General features: G+C 34.0%; 1 protein-coding gene across 3 annotated transcripts in view; it reads right to left on the bottom strand.

Annotated features, from left to right (window-relative positions):
* LOC140155573 (uncharacterized) overlaps nt 1–18,397 on the bottom strand; it is a 38,424-nt gene extending 20,027 nt beyond the window's left edge. For 2 of the 3 annotated variants that reach the window (XM_072178473.1, XM_072178474.1), the window contains exons 1-2: nt 17,754–18,397; nt 469–842 (exon numbers count right to left, since the gene is read on the bottom strand). In XM_072178473.1, coding sequence (XP_072034574.1) covers nt 469–842; nt 17,754–18,012 — 633 coding nt within the window. In that variant the 5' untranslated portion in view covers nt 18,013–18,397. Of the gene's footprint in view, nt 1–468; nt 843–1,215; nt 1,396–17,753 lie in introns of those variants that run through there. The other variant, XM_072178475.1, reaches the window with a different exon arrangement.
* Nucleotides 18,398–23,406: the final 5,009 nt, after the last annotated feature.

Genomic DNA, 23,406 nt, shown 5'->3' with positions numbered 1-23,406 from the left:
AAAAAATGTGTTCCCCTTTGATTAGTATCTCTCCCAATTTTATGATATCTAAGTTAAATTTATATAAACCAAAGGAAAATCCTGTGGGTCTGAAGAAGGATAATCTTATTAAATAGAGGGAACATGACAAATATGCCTACACATAGAAAAAACATAAGACTAGAAAAAATAAACTGGGACGTAGAGTCAACTTTTTGATCGGGTTTGATTTTGATATTATACAGATATTCCAATGTCGGATCTTGGATTTTAATACCAATATGCCATACAAAAAGTGCAATTTTAACTATAATGTAATCGTTACCATAGCAACCGAAAGTGTTTGATCCGAAAGAGCCAAATTCGCATCGGTTTCGTGCAGGCCTGTAGATAATCATAGGATTATTATAGGCAGGGCGATAGTGTGTTCCCGGTAGTTTTTATAATAAAAATGCAACATGTGATGATGAAAATATTAAACGTTCTTACCTGTACTCTTGCTTCAGTAAGATCACATCTCAATGCAAGTTGTTCCCTGCAATACACATCTGGATAATGCGTCTTCTGGAAGACTCTCTCCATCTCCTCTAATTGAAAGCTGGTAAATGTGGTCCTATTCCTCCTCTTCTTTCTCTTGGCGTCTTCATTACTTTTGGAGTCACCATCTGTGCTCTTAGCATCATCATCATCTTTATTGTTTTTGTCTTCTATCTTAGGCGTATTGCAATTGGCATCTGGTTCTACCTTGGTACAGCTAATCGGAGATGTCATTCCGTTTTCTCGTTCTGCAGTTATCGTATCAACCTTTGTCGATTCTAACGAGTTGGAGGTTGAAAGTGGTGTCATATCTTTGTGCGGAGAATCTGCAAAATCAAAAGAAGGCATGAAGATAATAATATCCAATTCAAATAAGGCCTGCAATCCAATTTACAGCGTACAATATACTATAGTTGCAGCGTACGCTGAACTGAAAAGCCCCTGACTGAAACCATATCAGTGGGTGTGGCTTCAAAATACTGAGTCCCGTCACACAGCTGAAAAAAAAATTGTTTCAAGTCCAAAAACTTGTCATGATTAATTTTTATTTAAATGCGCTACAACAACTGCTTAACTTATGAGACACGCATGTAAGCAAATACGGTAATGAATAACAATTAGTAAGCAACTAGAAACAACACATTGAACTTAATTAAAAATTAATGAACAACTTCAGCTGTGTATAAACATGATAAATACCTGTACTTGCTGTAAGCCAAATTAGACTGAAGCCTTTTTTGCCAGTTGTATAACCCAACATTCAAACTGCTGTAACACTACGTCGTTGAACTTGAAAGTTTTCACAGGCCTGTTGTAAGTTAGTGGTATGCTCTTCACTCAATTGTGTTTAGCAAGTGATAGGGGTTTATGAGAGTGACAGTGCTTTATACTACGCGCGGCACACTATGGCTTGAGCCGTGAGCGGAAATTTAGCTCGACCAATAGAGGGAAGGCCCTTCGAGCATCCGGTAGAGTGCTTTTCAGGCCCTTAGGAAGTTTCTTTAGCGTAGGGACTGTTGCTATTGTTCACACTTGTTATACCGCTAGGAGGGAGGAGAGTTGTTGAAGACTCTGTAACAAGATTAGTGTTGTTTTAAGGATCAATGCCACGCGACAGGATTGTCTGATGTTCCGGTTTTTGAGATGAAATTTGTGTCTTCAAATTAGCATGATTTTAAAACCATTCCCCTGATTTATAACGTCAATTTTTATAAATGAAAATTTTGCCTACATTCCAATATAGTGTTTGAATAATTATTTTGAATTATGATATAAAAAAAACTTATTTTGTTGAGGCAATTTGTGACATTAAACTTGGTTGCAGAAATATGTGTAAAATTTTATTATTGCTGCTTAAATTTTCTTGATTATTAGTGTTAATTTTTATAGTTAGCTTATTTTTTGCCCCTCAATTAAACCAATAAACATTGGAAGACAAATAAAACTTATAATTCGGTATGCATAAAACAAAATTAATAGCATTGTCATTACATTAGGTGATATGTTTCATCAAAAAAGTAATCATATTTTTAAAAACTTTATTAAAACGATGCTTTATTTTTTCTGAATTGACTTTCCTATCATCTTATTGAAGATATACATTTGCCAATTTTTAAAATAAACAAAACAACTTCATCATTTCTAAATGCACAATTGCACTGGTATATAGTAAACTGATTATAATAACTTAGCAATGGACATAGATTTTACCCTAAATGATGATCTTGAAACATTGATTATTAAAAGTATCAAAATAAAGATTAATTGTACACAATAATTTACCAAGTTATTTTATTTATATAATATAAATTGTTCGGATAAATGTGTTTGGTTTGTTTGGGGTTTGTGTGCGTGTTTTTTTTTACGGTTTTGTTTTTTAATATTTTGAATCAAAAGTTGCTGCTCATTCAATGGACCCATTATTTGGTCTTCATTGATACTGCATGATTTTCTATATAGTGGCAAAGCGAACCGCTCATTGATGACATTTATGTTGTCCTGTAATTTGTCGCAAGTCTTTGATCATTAAATGTTCTGAAAGTGAAGGTTAATCTCTCTAAATATTCATCTCTGTGAAGTGAAAACGAAATTTATCACTGATCGTTCGAAGAGAGAGAAAGACAAAGAGAGAAAAGCAAGGAGATCTTAATAATTGCACTTATAGTTGGTCAGATTTGAACATTCTAATAAAATCGTTCATGTAATTTATTTTAAACGACTTCGTAACTTCAATTCGCCAATTTCTATTTGTTTCTTAATTCCCCCCAGTTTGGCAATCATCCATTCTTGGTGATATTGTTAATTAAGGAACCTTGTATGAACCTGGCCACATGTCAAGGATGATAACACTACAAATTATTTCAATTAAGATGAGGCTTCGTTTTATGTTCAAATTGCCCACTGTACGTTCTTGACCCATGAGTATTCATCTTTCCTGGTTCCATTTTTAAAGGTATTCAAAACTGTATTTACCAACCGCTAAACCCCTTAACTGACTTAGTCATTCTCATTGTTTACATTTAATTTGGTCAAATGTACTTAGTATTATTTAGGCCATACCATATTTTGGCCTAAAACTTGATTTTCATGCATCCTTACTTAGTAATAGTTCGATCTCATGAAGTCTTTGCAAATTTCTAACTATACTATTTATTTTGCTACACCCCTTGATAAATTTGTGACTATTTTTGCATTTTTCTCCAAAAAAATAACACACTGCAAAAAAGTTATGTATATTATAGGGGCAAGGAATCAAGTTACTACACTGGAATTTCAGTGACTGAAGACAAGCGGTATGTTATTTATGATAAGAAAAGAGGTACCGCTAGAATGTACCTCATTATAATGAACCACTTGTCTTGAATCAGTGATATTTCAGTGAAGTAATTGGATTCCTTGCCCCTATAATATAGCCTACATAACTTTTGTTAACAGTATGTAGTAAATTTTGAGAAAAATACAAAATTAGTCACAAAATTTATCAGGGGGTATAGTACCACCTTAATTAATTGAAAATTAATAGAAACTTTTTTTATAATTGTTTCTTCTACAAATAATGTACGATTATTGATTGTTAATCTATTATATGAATCAATAAGAAATATTTGTATTTCACGATATTTGATCTGCAAAAATATTTTACTAATCTTTTTCTACTAACTTATTTATTAATCTTATTTTGACAGTGCAATGTATAGTTAATAGACATATGGCCTATCCTATGAACCACTTCTGAAAAAGTACTCTCAGAAAATTAAAGAACAGAACAGATTGTTCAAGTTCACATCTAGGACACTTTATAGTAATCCTATAAACCCTGGTTACCCTGCCTGGATTATCAATTTGACCGGTTTATCTTTAGAATCGCTCTGTTTTTGGATCAAACTGACGTCATAGATATTTATCTGCAACCCGCACCCCTGCACCAGCTTGTTTAAAAATAGAAAACTTCCTATATACCAAAAACACAAACAAAAGTATCGCCGTACAAACATCCCGTATAGTATCGCCGTTGAAGACCAGAATGACGTAGGGAGAAAGTTTCGACCAATAAGAGGGGTGGATTTCGTAATTAATGACCGACTTGTTTTGATCACCAATTTCACGACGGCTAACATGACCAAGCGATTAAGTTCGGTTTGACCGGAAGACGCGTGCCACCAGAGCTGTGTCGCGTGCCGGGTTTTTTTAATTGACATGATTGAAGTGTCAGAAAAATACATCTTTTGTTTTGCAAATACCAGTTTTAAAAGTTTCAAATATTTTAAAGACAATAGGCGATCTATTGTTAGTATGATCAGACAATTCAAATTGTAGACTTTAGCAAAAACCACGGTCCCTGGGCAAACTATTTTTTAAAGGACCAAAAAAGTGAATTCCACCATGATTTGTTTGAACTAGAAAACATCAAAACAATCAAATTGTGGGGTGGGGAAGTGATGCGTCATGATTTGGGTTAATTAAATTAAGACAATTGAAAATCAAAACTGCCGCGCGCACGAGCTACCGGCGGATTTAATACCTTGTCGTGTGGGGCTTCCTTTTCCTATCGATCTAGGGGGTACTCGAAACTATAATCCAATCGGAACCCACCAGCCCCGTCCAACCAGCGGAGAATACGTTCAAATCAAAACATTAATTGTTTGATTTTGTTTATTTGTTTGTTTTTTGTTTTGGTTTGGTGATTTCAGAAAAGTTTTCACAAACTTTTACAAACTTTTAAGGAAACAAGAATTTATCTTCGTTTATTAGAATTCTTATTATTTCAAAATGTTAAATTCTTGTAGGCCTACATAATGCGTGCTAAATGTTATAATAACAAATAATATAACACTATTACACATTTGTTTAACTATATGTCTTAGTGGACTGCGTAATATCATCACACTTTACAAAAGCTAAAACAATATAAAAGCCTCGAAATTTTAATCACCAATAGATGAAAAAATACTAACAAGGAAGATTAAAACTGCCATTTTTATTTGCAATTCAGTTGTATTACCTTTTTTAAAAAACTCATTTCTTAAATCAACTGTTAATTACTTATACATCTGGTAAGTTATTGTTATTTATTTATTTATTTATTTTTTTATTATTATTATTATTGTGAGAAATTTGATGTGTTTTTTTTTAACCTCATTTAAATTTCTTAAATCAACTGTTAATTACTTATTCATCTGGTAAATTATTGTTATTTATTTACTATTATTTATTTATTAAGTTATTTATTTATTTATTTATTTATTTATTTATTTATTTATTTATTTATTTATTTATTTATTTATTTATTTATTTATTTATTTATTTATTTATTTATTTATTTATTTCTTTCTTTATTTATTTATTTATTTATCCGTTTACCAAGTATAATTGCAAAAGTATTGAAATTTAAAATGTAAAACATTTTAAATTGCTTATATACTTCATTTACATTACAATTTCATTATATTTTGAAATTTCAAGTTTTCTATTTTTACATAATTTCTCCGATTTCTTCTTGAAAAAAATAAACCAGAGTTCAATTGTGCTAGTATTTGAATAAAGCGGCTATAAGAATATTGGCAAAGGATGCCGAAGGATTTAGCTCCATCCATAAGACAATAGAATCTCGTTAACGTCGGTTATCTATTGAATCGATATCTTGTTAGGGATATGGTAGGCACAATAATGTTCCAATATGAAGTAAATAATAATACGAATAATTTGTCGAAAAAGTTTCAGTTTCATTGTGAGTCGGTTCAATTCAATTCAATTTATTTTGTTTTCTTTTCACATAACAAGATATCATATAATACCATAGATTATCAAAGTCAAGCAAATACATATGATGAATACATGAGATGTGGATGCCATCAAAAACACTGATGGCACCCAAAGTTATACACAAATATTGTAAAAATAGAATACGTAGATATGTCAAGAAGAAATGCTAATAATATATAATATTTTAATTATTAAATAAGAATTTACATTATGTATATGAGAAAGATTTTGTTGTTGTTTATAATGTGCTAATCGTATATGCAAAACAATGAAATGCCAAGGTTGAACAGATTCATTGGGATCGGTAGAATATTAAAAGTCGATCAAAATGTTCCAATTTTTTACCCAATCCAAATTTGGATCAGAAATAAGAACCTTTTGATTGAATGAAATGTCATCAAAGTAACTTGTTTACTAAGTTTGTTTTTGTTTGTTTCATTTATTTATTTGTTCGCTTCCTTGATTTTGTTTTGTTTGTTGTTACCTTCCGTTTAATTTGAAGAAAGTAAGATCAATTTCCAAATTAATAAGTCGCGTGTGCGGCACGCGCAGGTGCGGATAATTCGACAAGTGTCTTCTTTCAACAAGACTCAAAGCTTTGTTTTTTGTGTTTTTTTTAGATGGAACTGCCTTATGCTTAAAGTAAGAATGAGGTTGGGCTTCCGCAGGATATCTGTAAGTGTCGTCTATTAGTAAACATAGAGAAAGGCCTACTTGTCTTTTGTGCTCTGATCCAGGTATTGAAGGATATGTTCCGCTGTGCAGCAAGATTTCGATTACCATGTGCAGAAGCTCCTTGAATCTTCTTTGATTGACTGATGAAGGCCGGAAAGTCAAGTCTTTCCACGAGGGAGGGTTCTCTGTTCTCTCGGGCACAACCCTGGCGTCTGACCACTTCCTCGGGGATGAAAGACCTAACAAGTTTGTCGCCCGACTAAATCTATACTTGACTAATTATAAAGAAACTTATTTTTAATATACAGAACAAATACGGGCGTGGATGAAAAACTAGGGCAAACTTGTAAAATGTTCCAATATCCGTTTCGACTAGATTGTTTTTCCAAGTTATTTTACACGGGTCACTTCGGGTCATACTTGAATCATTAACTGGGTGGATCCATGGTGGATCATGCTTTGCTGATTTAATTGTTATAATGACGCTCAACTGGGCGGTGATGTAAAAAATATATCCCTCGCAAGAAAATTGGACATGACAGGAGGATAAATATCAAGATAATACAGGAATGAATGGATTGTGATTACACAAAACAAACGTTGTCATAACTTTTAAATCTATATTTATATCGCTAAGCCATAGCAAAGGGCGTAGCAAGGGTTGGTGGCGCCGGGTGAGGGGGGAGGATGGAGAATATTTACCATGTGATGAGTATATTGCCCTTGTTACAGAAAGGGGGTCTGAGGTGGTAACCCTCCTCATTTTCAAAATCGATCACTCAAAAGCTTGGTGTAAGTTCAGATGTGGCCTCACACTCAGTAGCGTAGCCAGCGGGGGGCAGGGGGGACAAAAATGAAAGAAAAGTGCCTCTCTGACAAAAAATAAAAGGGAAAATCAGGAGGGCAAAGGAAAAGAAAAGGGGCAAGGAGCCCTTTTCTACCGAAATTCAGCCCGAAAATACACAATTTTTTCTGCGCTACGCGCGCATATTGCAAAGATTAAGCCCTTTCCATCCTGATAATGGGCGAAAATAGTGTAAAATACCAATTTTTGCGCGCTACGCGCGCACATCGTCCCAATAAAGCCTTTTGTCTCTATGTACTGTATGATGCAACTGTATTTTTTTTCGTCCGTGCCCCACTATTTTATTTTGCCCCCCCGACCAAAAAAGCTGGCTACGCCCCTGCTCACACTATGGACCACAATAGCCTCATCCCAATGCCATAGTTCAATAACCTCAATGAAACAATAATAGAGCATAATTTGCTCCTAATTTTTGACCTCAAGTTGCGGAGTATGAGTTTGTGTACCCATGTGTACCCAAATTTTCAAAGGTCATTCAACATGTTCAATGAATGTGAATGTGCATGTATTGGGGTTAAATAACTGTGCCCTGATAGATGAGCATGTTGAGGATCCTAGAATCAACCCTCTGCAGTCTGCACGACGATGAATTACCATCATGATCATTCAAAATTACCGTCCTCATCAAGGATGGCATCATGATATTTATAAGGCGTCAAAGGTCGAAGGTTTGTGGAACTGGCACGTGACACTACAAATTGGATTTGAATGGCTTGCTTATATAAGTAGGCTACAATTTTAGATGGATTGCCTATTTAGTAAATAGCATGTCCCAAAAATATGGCGCAACCAAAATGGATTTGCTTAGGGCTTATAATTATACCTCAGCTTTCCGATATAATCTGTTTTATCTAATTTGAAAGCTGTCTTGATGAGATGCATAGGGTATATCATTTTGTATAATTTATATGAAATCTAAAATTTCGACAAAATGTATTGTGGTATAACAACATTTAATATGAAATGGAATATGAGGCATAAGGTGGAAATATATATGAAGGTGGAATAGCCCTTTTTGATCAATGTCCCTTTTGCCATATTATTGAAGAAATCGGACGTACGGTTTTCATAATACATCAATTTATATTTTCTTTGTATCTTATTGTTGTTATCAACAATCAATATAAAGTGGAGAGTTTAAATGACCGAAAAGGCACATTTATGTAATTTTTGCCAATATTTTGCTAGGTTTTCATGCATACACTTTTATTTTACGGTTGCCTTGAAACTTGGCCAACGTGTTTCTAATAACTAATGTAGGGCCTATTATACAGTCAAGCCGCCCTTTAATTTGCATATTTGTATAATTAATTAGCATTTATGCAAATTAGCTCATTAATTCAAAAAGTCCAATTTAGTTCACTCCTTTATAGAATATAATTAATAGTTTTACTTTAGTTGAAGCACTGGACTCTGAAGAATGGTTGCAGTTGAAGCCACAATAAAATATTTTTAAATATGTTATTGTGGCTTCAAACACCAATTGTCATAATTAGTATGACGTAGGCCTACCTGAGGCTGAAGTGCAAATCATGAGAGAGAGAGAAAAAATGTTGTTAGGCCTATTATAGGAGTTTAGTAACATGTAAGCCCTACTTCGTCTGGTTGTTGTTGTCTAATTTGTATTTTATAAGCTTTTCTCTACCCGATGAAAAACGGAATTATGATATTATAATTAGAGCGGAATTAAGATATTAATTAGTATGAGACAAAGGTGTAAATGACTATTAAATTAATGTTCCTGATCACCTCGATTTGCTAAGCAACGAGGATATTGGGAAACGGCAACTTTAATTAAGAATCGATATGCATGGACAGTGGCGTAGCCCAGGGGGCAGGTGGGGGGGGGGAACGATGATCTGGTCTTACCCCTAAATGGGGACGAAAATTTGGCTTTTCCCCCTCACATCAAAATCCTGACTACACCGAGTTTCTACTCCGGGATTTGAAGTTGAAAAGTCGCATTTCCTTTGTTGAAAGCTGGAACCTGACCACTGTGCAATAACTCGTGACCACATTTCGATTTATGTGAACCCTGGTAAACTCACTGACAAAACTTGACTTCCCGATTCCTAACTTTTAGCCCTTTGTATGGAAGCTGATAAGTAAATCATATTATTTAGTATTTAGGCTTCTTCTGCTCGCTCAGCAAACAATTTGCTTCAGTGGGAGAACCATATAAATTAGGATGCTATGATATTAGATAAATGATGGCTCATGATTAAAGCTCTCTATTGGGAGGAGCAACATGAACGAACCCATATCCACTGCCAGTGAATTATTGTGCTCTGTCGATGATTCTGGTACTGATATACGTAAACCATTTGCCCGCTTACCATGTCTTAAATAATTATTTTTGGGATTTTATTTACCAAATATTTATTTAATTTTTCTAAATGTTTGTAGTTTAATATCGAAATGAAGAAATAATGGGCTTGATATTTCGTTTCTGACATTTTTTTCTATTTCAACTTATCATTATGATTATTGATTACTACTATTTTGCTCCTAGCATTGTAATCATGAATAATCAAATGAATAAAAAACATGTAAAGGAATAATATGACTTGGATTGATTTTTAATGGGCTTGTTTATCATGTTTATGTCTCGCACGTGTCCTCACAGATTGAATTAGGGGCGCTTTGAGATTAAATTCAAGTTCAAATACACCAGGGTAGCGTTGGAGTAGGGTTTAGTATCGTGAGGTCATGGGTCAAGGTTCAAGTTCAAGTACTAAATGATGACGAAATTGAGAGTACTTTTCTTAAATGTCTCATTTGCGTGACTTAATTTTGTCATGAAATTCTCTGAAGACTATATATAAACACGCAATCGGCCTATACATTTTGAAGAGTTTGTAAGAGGAAAGAAAAAGGAGAAAGAAAGAATGAAAGAAAGAAAGAAAGAATGGAAGAAAAGAAAAGAAAGAAAGAAAGAAAGAAAGAAAGAAAGAAAGAAAGAAAGAAAGAAAGAAAGAAAGAAAGAAAGAAAGACATTTAGAAAGAAAGAAAGAAGGAAAGAAAGAAAGAAAGAAAGAAAGAAAGAAAGAAAAGTAAGAAAGAAAGAAAGAAAGAAAGAAAGAAAGAAAGAAAGAAAGAAAGAAAGAAAGAAAGAAAGAAAAGTAAGAAAGACAAAAGAAAGAAAGAAAGCAAGACAAAAAGAAACGAAAGGATGAAAGAAAGAAAGAGAAAGAGAGAAAGAAAGAAAGAAAGAAAAAAGAAAGAAAGAAAGAAAGAAAAAAAAAAGAAAGAAAGAAAGAAAGAAAGAAAGAAAGAAAGAAAGAAAAGAAAGAAAGAAAGAAAGAAAGAAAGAAAGAAAGAAATGTTTTACATTGTTTTCAAAATATCTTTCTCATACTATAAAACAATCAGTCATGAAAATTTTTCAAACATAATATTAACACGACTACCAAAACGTAAATAGGGGCCTACTTCTAAAATATCAAAACCAAAATCCCACAACTGATGTGGTATATACCGAGATATACATGTAAGCAATCACATTAACGCACATAAGTTCAAGTAATATTACTAGGTTAATTTGTTGTATATTAGATATTTCCCTTACAAATAAATTGAACCAACAAAAAGCCTGTCCCGAGAGAGTTTTAGCCATAAATACCGTTAATGGATCCACACACATACACATGAACTAACTACGATGAAGAAAAAATCCCTGTGGGACATCTTCAGTTGCAACTATACATACAAATAGCCCAATCTATTTTATAACAAAAGCATTATATTATCCTTTTTCAGATTCAATAAGCCATATATTAAAGTCGATTTATGGGGTTTTTTTTACAGAAACCTCGTATTATAATATTATATTAAAAGTACTATAATAGTATCAATAACTGCAGAAGACAAATTTCAAATTTTTCAAAAAATTTCAGAATTGTAAATTTTCATGACCATATTTAGAATCAACATGAAAAATGCATTAAAATGAGTACAAACAAGCCTAGTATTGGTTCAGTGGTTCTTAAGATAGCTTTTGATATTTTGAGAAAATGCCTGAAAACTTGGACTTTTTATATTGAAGCCTATGCCTAGCATGCAGAGGAAAACTGTTATAATCATGCTGTATATAGTACAACGCGACGCGACTATCTACGGTAGATAAGCGAGTGCTTTCCAAATGCATACCATTTCCGGAATCGCGTGGTCTGGTTTTCCACGACGTTTTTTTTGCTCTATATGTTTTGCTATATAATATATATGCTTAATAAAGAATATACTGTATACATATTCTTGTACTCATCAAGTTACTGATAATTTACCTCTATGCTGAAGTAAAAATAAGGCTTACTTTATAAAAGTATGCCTTTATCATTTTGATCGTATGAGGCGTGTTTGTGATGTGAAATGAACCATCAAATAATCATCATACTTTTAAAATTGTGTTACAGGCTAGTTTCATAAGTAATGCTTTAAAATATGATCTTCTTCCGAAAAAACTGTGATTATACATGTACATAAGAAGGCAGGCAAGGTTTGTTGAGCCTCCCTCCCTCGTATCATAGCTGGGCTCGCCCCAGACGTTTACTCGCCACGCGGATTAAATCCCCGTCATCACTGAGTTTCATCAACGTAACAAACTTGCCTTGAAATTGCAAAATGAGGCGAAACGCGGCAAGTTATTGCTGCGAATTATCGGATTTCCTACATCTTCCGACCTATAGGCCTTAGCCTCTTTACAAAAAAGACCCTATCGGGTAGTAATATTTAGAAAACGGTTACTTAGTGCGTGTCAAACTGTTTAGAAATGAATCATTTTGGTCTTCGTGAATCTACTTGGCGCGGAATGCATTTTAGCGCCATTTAGGTGATGATACAGATGATGGTTATATGGAGGTATTGAGTATCTTTAAAAGATCTATGTCTGTGATATTTCCTCCATACTGAGTGAGAGCTGCCATTATTGCAAAATATGTGTATTACTCTGAATTACGTGATGTACAGAAATTGTAGACAAAACCTGTTGGTAATATTGGCATGTACTTAGGTAGGCCCTTGACCACAAATCTAATATTTATTAGGCCTATAAAAGGAGTCGAACCTGTATTGCCCATCTCTTTTTCGTTAATGATTAGGCCAGATTCCACCGTGAAATGTTGCTGTCACTATGGACCACAATAGCCTCATCCCAATGGCATAGTTCAATTAACTCAATTAAACACTCATCATAGTGCAAAATTTGACCTTATTTTGCAGAGTATGGGTTTTTGTTCCCACATTTTCTATGGTCATTCAATGAATGTACAAATGTATTGGGGTTAAGGAACTGTGCCCTGATAGATGAACATGTTGTGGATCCTAGTGTGTGGGGATCGCCGCACCTCATCCACAGCGAGTCTGTTACCTTCCCAGCATTTAGAAATGCCGGTACCAATTTATACACCTGCATGGTGGAGAAGAGTAATCGTGATGGCGTCGCCGGGGCTCGAACCCGCAACCTTCCGATTATGCATCGGAGCCCGTTCCGCTTGGCCACCGTGCTCCCTGCAAATGAAATGGCCTATATGAAAATCATAACCTAAATCATAATAATGCCAAACGAAACGTCAAAAATAGCCACAGCTATTAAATGTAAGAATTGCCTACATGTATTATTTTCAAAATATGATTTCCATTGATTTATTTAAATTCTTCTGATGTTTACCCGGAGTTTGCAAAGATGTTGAGAATCGGCAATTAAAACCGGTAATTTTCCCACATAATTTATGCAAAATAGAGAAGTGTAAATATATGAAGAAAATCCATACTACACTATGCTATTATTTTTGGCTTTTATCACAGTGCAGTGGGTGTCAGCACTTTGTCATTTAAGTATCATGAAATGGAAATATCTCAGACAAGGATACTTCTGTGCTGTCCCATATGCCGTAATAGTATCACTCTTCCGCCACAGTTCCTTAATGCTATATAAATATATGCACAAAATATGGACCGGTCTTGTATTCGGAGGATTTCGCAAACATCATGCGCATTGAACTATCAGCGTACACGCATAACATGCGCATTGCGTATATAGATCATAGCCTGGACTTTCACAAAGGCTCCTCAAAATCTCGACCAAAACAGATAATTATATAATTCTAAGCAAAGATTTATAAAAGAGATGTGATGCAGAGTTAAGTTCAAACACACCATTAACCTTGCAGCTGCTATTTTTGCAAAATATTTGGGCAAAAAATCAAAGTGCCCACCCAATTATTAATCATTCTTATTAACCTCCTTGTGATAAAATGTGAAACAAGTAAATGAAATTAATAATAATTGAAAATGTTTTTTTTTAAATATAGGATATGGTATTGATAACTATAACATGGCAGTGTTGATACTGGCCGACATTTGAAAACATTTGGGATCAGATTTACAAGTTCGGAAGGAAATTTTAAGCGAAAAATAAACTTCAGACGGTCATGTTTAGTTCAAACATAAAATAAGGGTTTTTTTTTTAAATTTTATTTTATAGTTGTCCTGCATGTAGTGTGTTTAGGTATTTCACTCTAAGAAATAAAGGTTCTAAAAAGGTTCTAAAGTTGTCCTCTCATGAGAACCCTAAGAGGTTCTCTAAATAACCAAAAATGGTTTCAAAACCGTCGAAAATGGCCCCAAAAATGTGATACAGAACCGTTTTCGGTTCTTTAGAGAACTTTAAGAGTTCTCTAAGGTTCTATACAGAACCTTTATTTCTTAGAGTGTAGTGTGTTTAGTTATTTGTTTGGATTTGTATATTTGTTCCTTTGATTTGGTGTACTTGAATAGAAAAACATGGCTTGTCCCATAAAATCGCGATTACAGCAGTCACCATGGTCACGATCAATATGGTAGTATATCTTATGCTCAGTTCAGAAATTACACTAATTTGTTAAGTTCTTAGTGTGTCAGGCTAATAAGCTAATAAGTCACTGATCGCGTAGACTTAATCCTTTAGAACACTCAACTTATAGGGCCTTAAATACGTCCTGATTCATTGTATGTACATGTATATTTGGGAGGGGTGTATGTGTGACTAATTGATTCAATGATGTGTTAGTGAGACATTTTTTTTGACGTCGCGTCTCCTCGTCCAAAAAATATTCTAAACATGTAAACGAAGGATTGATATACTAGTATAGGATCCACAACAAGCCCATATATCAGGGCAAAATTATTTAACCCTATAATACATTTGCACATTCATTGAATGACCTTGGACAATTTGGGTATAAAAACTCATACTCTGCAACTTCAGGTCAAGTACAAAAACTCATACTCTGCAACTTGGGGTCAAAATTTGCACTGTGAGTGAATTGAGGTTATTTAACTATGCCATTGGGATGAGGTCATTGTAGTCCAAAGTGTATAGGGCTACACCAGATAATTCAATCACAACCGGGCTATGGGCCTATTGCAACATCTCCAAAATAGAGTTACTTTTTAGTGAGTTAACCTCTTGTAACCTTATAGTAAGCTATTTGAAAACTTTTTGATTTGACGTAGGCCTATTGTGCAAAAGCCAATTGATTCAATTTTAATATTTAGGTCCTCTGTGATCCACAAGCTTATCTATCAGAGCACAGTTATTTAACCATACATTTGCACATTCATTGAATGACCTTTGACAATTTGGATACAAAAAATCATACTCTGCAACTTGAGGTCAAATTTTACACTGTGAGTGTTTAATTGAGGTTATTGAACTATGCCATTGAGATGAGGCCATTGTGGTCCATAGTGTGAAAACCTCCATTTTTGGGATGTTGCAATAGGCCTACTTAGGCCTATGTTTATGGCCAGTGTGTTAATATTCATGTCAGACGCGTTGCATTCGAGGGGGGGGGGGCACCCGGGTCTGATTGAGAGGGCACGTGCCAATATTTGGCCTTTTTTTTCAATGGAAAAATCCTTTTTTTACCTCGATTAAGAGAACATGACCCTATAGGTCCAGTTCCAGTCGTCATTTTGTTCAATATCGCTACATACACTATGGACCACATGAGCCTCATGCCAATGGCATAGTTCAATAACCTCAATTAAACACTCACAGTGCAAAATTTGACATCAAGTTGCAGAGTATGAGTTTTTGTACCCAAATTTTCAAAGTTCATTCAATGAATGTATTGGGGTTAAAGAAATGTGCCCTGATAAATGAGTAGGCCTATGTTGTGGATCCTGTGTGTATTATGGTGTTAAATCGTCATATATTATAGAAGAGCTGTCGAATTTAACCATAGACCCTGAAATTTCAGTCAGGGTCTATAAATTAACACACGTGTTGAGAATAGGTTTAAATGAATTAGCATGGGTGCATTAATAAAACGTGTGATGAATGCTCTATATATCTCACATTCCCACGTTGGTCTTAAACATTCAGAAGAAAAAAATATTTCCAAATACATGCATCTGTCGAAATATATCCACATATGTAAATATGGCCTACAAATTGAATGTTGTGAAGGCGAAAGTTGAAGGCCGCATAAAAAGTCAGTTTCTTTTATCAGGTTTATCAATGAATTTGAAAACGATTTTGCTAATTGTAGCTAAATATTACAATTGTTCTGTCGGGTAGTATTTTATTTGCAAATTAATTTCTTGACGCCCTTGAAGTAATAATTATGTAGGCCGAACTAAGTAATAGGACATCTCAGAAATTTAATAATTGTAAGCTTTCCGTTTGTCCTTATCTGTCATCTATTTACATGATTATTAAGGAATACCTGAAACAAAATCAACTTACGAACTTACAATAAAATTCCATTTAAAATCCACACTCCCCCTGTGGACGATTTTGGGAAATATCTTCCACAGAAGAAGTATGAATTTCAAATGAAATGAACACATTCAACTCTATTTAAAACTCGCCCTCCATCTGTGGAAGATTCGCGTTGCATCTTCAAATTCAAATGGAGCTACCAAATGTGTTCATTCCATTTGATATTCATACTCCCCCTGTGGAAGATATTTCTAATCTTCCACAGGGAGTGTGGATTTTAAATAGAATAGCCTAAATGATCATCATTATCTTTAATTTTAAAAAATAAGAGTTATTTTGGCATACTAATCTACACACCTATACCGTTAAGTTACATCTCAATTACAATTGCATCAACGGTTATTCTAATTATTATATAATGTGAAAAACACATTTGTCGGTTCTTTGATGCCAGTTTGATTAAATATGCAAAGTACTATAAGTCACTGGTGAGTTTATATAGCATGGACAAGCCGACCAACGCCAATAACACGGTATATATTACACTTAATAGCTAACCTTAATACAGTGTTGAAGTGTTCATATGGAGTGTTCGCACTACTAAATTATATACGATGAGTGAAATGCTAGGATACAAGTCTTGAATTACTATGGAAACTGGCAATTTTTGTATTTACTTAAAACACTTATAAAATATCTAGATTTTCTAATGCTTTGGGCCTCTGTGGTAACATTGGAATTCAACATAGACCATCATGTATCATAATGTACTTTCAGCAATGAATATATACCATGGAACAACCACGTGATCATTTTTAGAATTATTTAAATTTGTGATAACATATTCATTTACTACACATAATAATATTAAAACAATAAAAATTTAAAGTTAGCCATGTGCTTCTGTAACTTTTGTAATAAAACATCCGAAATAATGAAATATAATTTGAATAAACTGACACATTATTATATGGGCAATTATAATTTCGCTATATCGTATTAAGAAAGCTTGTTAACATTATCCTTATAATATTGGGTTAATGCAGTGTAGAATATTGTTATAATTACCATAAATTCCAGCGGATATTTGTTAATGTGCTTTCCTTTCATATGCGGATGTTATATATTTTCCATTAAGAAAAAATATAAATGGCAATAATCATTTTGAGGCTAAAAGACATTCATGTGGATACATACAGTAGACCTAAATGATATACTATTACTAAGCCTACTACGAATCCCGGGCTACGAATTAAACCACTAAGCTTTAAATTTCGACAATTTGACTAATCAACCAAATACATGCTATTATTGTTTATCATGTAGCAACAAAAATGAAAGTCATCAGTTGAGAACACATTTAATTAGCACAACACACAAACCATAGTACAGACATGGTTTGAAGCGTCATGACGAATGATAATATCACAGACATACATGTAGGCACATAATTCGACAAAAAAGGTACCCTTTTATGAAATAATGAAAAGGAACAGTGATGAATTACGTGATAGTCGGTGTCTTTATACACAGCACTTCTAAAATACATGCCGTACTGACATGACTGAGATTATAGGGAAAGGTTACCATGTATAAATTGTAGGATATTTAATGCAAAATATCAAAATGATATGGCCTAGGCCTGATTATAAATGTTTTTTATTTTAGAATTTAAAAAAAAATGTCTAAAAGATGAAAATGAGGACGTTTCTCATGAATAAAATAACATACCTTGATTAGGACTACCAGATAAATTTCTAGCTCTGCCAAGAATCCCATCTATAGAATGTTGCATATCGTTGTATAACCTCCTCGGTTGCATGTCGTTCCTCGGTTGCCCGGGAACGCCAGGTACTGCCGTGGTCGGGCCTTGCCGTGATGGATCATCAGTCAGAACCCCGTATGTGGCTTTTTGCAGCGAAGCCATGCTGTCTTCTGCCGACGTTGTCGTGTTAAAAATCATGTTACACTGTCCAACCATGGAGTACATGTAAGAAGTAAAATATTGAGGCAACGATAAAATGAAGATATCAGTGTCCGCTCAACATCAGGCCACTTGCCTTATTGACTATACAATAGTGTATTTTTACACTTGTCAATACCATTAATGTTCTGTGAGAATGAAATAAAAAATATCCGATTCAAAACGGGGAAAGCGCTCTTTAGAGACACGGCTGTGACTGCTATAGGAAATTCGGTTATTCCACGACGGATAACGAAAAAAAGAGACGAATTTTGAAGCCTGTGCAGTAGTTACTCAAGTATATTGTATACAAAAGTTTTACAACTGGCCCCGGGTATTAAACAGCACAAGTCCAACCTGTGTTTGACAGCAAATCTCTTGGCACAGCCGTCAAAATCATAAGGTACGGGTAAAGCATGGTATGAAATACACTGCATTTTGCCTGAAAGTCATCAACTGAGCATGCGTCAAAAAGTTTCCCCTTCATTTTGCAGGTCACTGGCATGGACCAATCAGAGAGCTCGATAGAAACGTTGTGTGTGCCTGGATCGTGTGTGGTTGCTACGCTTTAATCTTGCCGCCATTGTGGTCCATGGAATTACTCCTGGGAGGAACCAAGGGAGATTCGTATGAACTTTAAATTAGATTTGTCCTATGTTTTTGCCTCTGGGCTTGTTATGATACAATACGGGTACGCGCACAGGGCCAAAATCACGGTGAACTAGCTGGATGGCCAGGTATAAACCGAACCGATATCTTCAGTAGACGAGAGTTAAAAAAAAAAAAAAAAAGCGGAAAGACATCGAAAACTTAGACGTTAAAAATATATAACTGAAGGATCACGCATTCTACACCACGACACCCGCTGTTTGAAAACATGCACCCCTTCATGTTTTGCAACCCAATATTTTGGTTCAAATCTCACGTTGAACCAACTTTGTACTTTTATGCTCGCACTTTTAAAGAATATTCCAATAGTGCAATATGGGTTTCTTAAAATATCATCTCAAAACACGTTCTTTATTTAAAATTGACAATTTTTAGGGTTAGCCTATTTTTAAATAGTATAAAGCTTCGTAGGGTTTCGGTGAATGCATGCTTTAGTTGAGCAAAGAGCGCATGCTGTAATTTTTGACACCTAGTAAGTCCACATCACGCCTTCCGAAATAAAATAATAATCTGAAACCTATCAGATATTAAAAGGCCCCCTCCCACAAATGGTGCTGTGCAAATCTATCACGGCAACTTCACTATCAACTGTTTCTCTCTTGACTTCGTCCTAAATAATTGAATTTATTAAACTCTTATTCAACACGATCACTTGGTGTTATTTTCTAATCAACCCAATTAGAGGTTCCCGCGGTGAACATGAGCTCCTGTAGTGAATAGAATGTCGTCTGCCTGAACGAAATCGGATATCGGCGAAAAGATTGAACACAAATCGCGCGAGAACTTACGTGGAAGTGCTGGCGTAAAATAATGGATTATTGCAACATAGTATAGTAACATGCGGGGTTTTTTAATATGTGCAATTCTTAAACTTTTGAATATATGCTGTTTGCTGGATATTATAGGTATTGATTGATCAGACTTCGGACGCATCGTACGATTGATGTGTCAGTGATATCCTTTTATAACTAAATTATAAAATAATGTCTTATTTGAACGATGATGTACAAACTGAGGAATTAGTTTTTTTACATCTTTGTGCTTGCTCCCCCTTCACATTAAAAAAAAATCATATTTATACATCTTTTAAGATGTAAATATGATTTTGACTGCATGAGAAAAATCGTTAAAATTGCTTTATGGTTCATGGCTTTAACGTAGCCATAAATAAAACAAAATTAGATTTCAATCTAGCGGTATTATTGATACAAAATTATTAGAGTTGTACCAGTTTGGCATGATTCTACTGAAGTATCGTATCAGGAATTATTTTGATGCAAAGTTATTTCACCCAGTTTGAGATCCAACCCCGGCCCCAAGTTAACCCTCTACAGAGAGCCAATGTTACACAGGGGCGTAGTCAGCTTTCTTGGTAGGGTGGGGAACAATATAATAATTTCGGGGGAAAAGACGAAAAAAATACCGGTTGCATCATCTCGACTCGGTATTATCAGTAGGTGATACATTAAAGCAAGTAGTTTCTTAAGAATGTTACAGATGGACAACGCTCACTACTAATTGGTTTGACGTCATCCATGTAAATTAAGTTAATTCATATAAAATGGCGCTTTAAAAAAACGCCTTGAGCGCCATTAATTTGGTGGAGATGAGCGCAATATAAACTTCGCATTATTATTATGAGAAAAACCATTGACAGTCATATTATCGTAAATATAATAGATGTTTCTTGGCGATGAATATTTCACCCAATTTGAACTTCATCTTTGTAAAGAGAAGCCTCAGCATCACACAGCAGGGTATTCATGTTCTGAAGACAGAGACTATTTATGTCAACATGGTCATTTTATTTCGAGACAGCTAAAGCTGTAGAAAAGACCTCCTATAAGCGAGCGACCAACATACTCATATCTCTCTTTGTATGTAAGTCATGTAAGTGTTGTAAAAATGAAAATTGAAATGCTTTTACAACCATCTTATTCTAATGCTTTCAAAATTGAAAACCTGCTGCGCACAATTTTCACAAACCTATTTTGCTCAGACCTCCCTCATGCGCTTTCATTTCCAGATAGTTTGTCAAAATAATAAATACCCCAGGTACATAACCCATCGTGGTCAAGTTTAAGTTTATGTATTAATGACAATGTTATTGTTTGTGTAAACATACGTGAGGTTGTCAAATGATATGATAAAATGTCAGAGGTGATTATACCTGATGTCTATCCATGTCAAGTCTACCATCATCAGTAATATATATAGGCTATCATATAGATCAACATTACTTTGCAATGACGATACCCATAATATTTGTAATGGTATATAAAGTTTCAATTGCCAATGTTACAATATAACCGTGTAAAAAAAGATCATTTTGTATAATATGTTACACACTACTTTGGCCCATGATCAGATGATTGGGATAAAATTTGGTGGAAATTGGCTCCTTGCCTCTTTTCTTTTCCTTTGCCATCCCGATTTTCTCTTTCATTTTTTGACATGTGCAAGTTTCTCTTTCATATTTTGTAAGGAGCACTCAAAACAAAACCAAATTTCAGGGTTTTTTATACCTTTTTATACGTTGTGTATGTATCAACAATTTGACGAAATTCCGAGCTAGATCATCGAGAAGATGGGTTTTTTTATGAAGCTGATGGCGGTCATATATTAAAGCATGGAACATGATTAAAGCAAGTAGTTTCTTAAGGATTATGTACAGATGGACAACCCTCCCTATACTAAATTGGGTTGACGTCATCCATATAAATTAATGCATGTAATGTGATTGAAGAAAAAACATTGACAGTCATATTATCGTAAATATAATAGATGTTTCTTGGCGATGAATATTTTACCCAGTTTGAGAAGAAAGACCTCCTATAAGCATGATAAGCGAGCGACCAACATACTCATATCTCTGTTTGTATGTAAGTCCCGCGCGGTGTAAGTGTTGTAAAAATGAAAATTGAAATGCTTTTACAATTGCCAATGTTACAATAACCTTGTAAAGAAATACCGCAATGAAAATGATTGAATAGTTCATTATTATTATATTTTAACGCTCTCAATTTTCTTTATAAAAATTTTGTATGTTACACTATTTTGGCCCATGATTGGGATAAAATTTGGTGGAAAACTGGTTCCTTGCCCCTTTTCTTTTCCTTTGCCTTCCCGATTTTCTCTTTTCATTTTTTGACCGGGGGTACTCAAAATTTCAGGGGGTTGCCTTTTCATACGTTGTGTATGTACCAATAATTTGACGAAATTCTACATGAGCTAGATTATCGAGAAGATGTTTTTTTTTTTATATGAGGCTGATGGTAGAGATATATCAAAGCATGGAAGTACTAGTCTAGTACTTCTATGATTAAAGCAAGTAGTTTCTAATATGTACTACAGATTGACAATCCTCCCTATACTAAATTTGTTCACGTCATCCATATAAATTAAATTAATATATGTAAAATACGATTATTTGAAGAAAACCCATTGACAGTCATATTATCGTTAATATAATAGATGTTTCTTGGCGATGAATATTTTACCCAATTTGAACTTCATCTTTGTAAAGAGAAGCCTCAGCAGCACACAGCAGGGTATTCATGTTCTCAAGACAGAGACTATTTATGTCAACATGGTCATTTTATTTTGAGACAGCTATATAGCTGTAGAAAAGACCTCCTATAAGCGAGCGACCAACATACTCATATCTCTGTTTGTATGTAAGTCATGTAAGTGTTGTAAAAATGAAAATTGAAATGCTTTTACAACCATTTTATTCTAATGCTTTAAAAATTGAAAACCTGCTGCGTACAATTTTCACAAACCTATTTTGCTCAGACCTCCCTCATGCGCTTTCATTTCCAGATAGTTTGTCAAAATAATAAATACCCCAGGTACATAACCAACCGTGGTCAAGTTTAAGTTTATGTATTAATGACAATGTTATTGTTTGTGTAAACATACGTGAGGTTGTCAAATGATATGATAAAATGTCAGAGGTGATTATACCTGGCAATGTCTATCCATGTCAAGTCTACCATCATCAGTAATATATAGGCTATCATATAGATCAACATTAATTTGCAATGATGATACCCATAATATTTGTAATGATATCTTTAGTTCCAATTGCCAATGTTTACAATAGACTGATCCGTAGTCCTCTTGCCCATACCTACAATGGGTATTTATTTAAGCATAAAACTCTAATTTGTATTAATTTGTGCACAATAGATAGATTTTCACATCTTGATCTTTTCAGTCACCGTACATGTACTACCTCTTTTTGTAACTTCTTTACTCGGGCTTTCGCGATGTTCTAAAATCAGAATTGTTAAGTATTGAAGCGATCCATTTATAATTATGCCATTACGATATGTTGTATTCAATAATGTAAGCCTACTTATACTTGACTTTTACTGTCACTAATTATATACATTTTTACTAGTATTTTGATTTAATAAACATCAGTATAATTTCGAATTCATCATGATTAATAACATATTTTTATTGATCAAAAATCAACTATGGCATAGTCTAATGTTACAATAACCTTGTAAAGATAGATCACAATGAAAATAATTTAATATTTATTTTAACGCTTTTGATTCTCTTTATAATTTATTTAATGCAACATTTAGATATTAAAAAATTGCTAAAAACAATGAAATAAATGTTCAGGGTTGTTTTGAAATATTTTGCCTTGAAACTTTCGCAATGTGTTTTATGTATTCCAATGTATTATAATTATTGTCTTACCGCCATCTAATTTATATATTTGCATAATTAATGGGG

This window comes from Amphiura filiformis, chromosome 6, assembly GCF_039555335.1.
Source record: "Amphiura filiformis chromosome 6, Afil_fr2py, whole genome shotgun sequence".
Taxonomy (NCBI): Eukaryota; Metazoa; Echinodermata; class Ophiuroidea; order Amphilepidida; family Amphiuridae; genus Amphiura; species Amphiura filiformis.
Note: the sequence above shows the minus strand (reverse complement) of the source record. Positions and strands in the feature narration are given on the sequence as shown.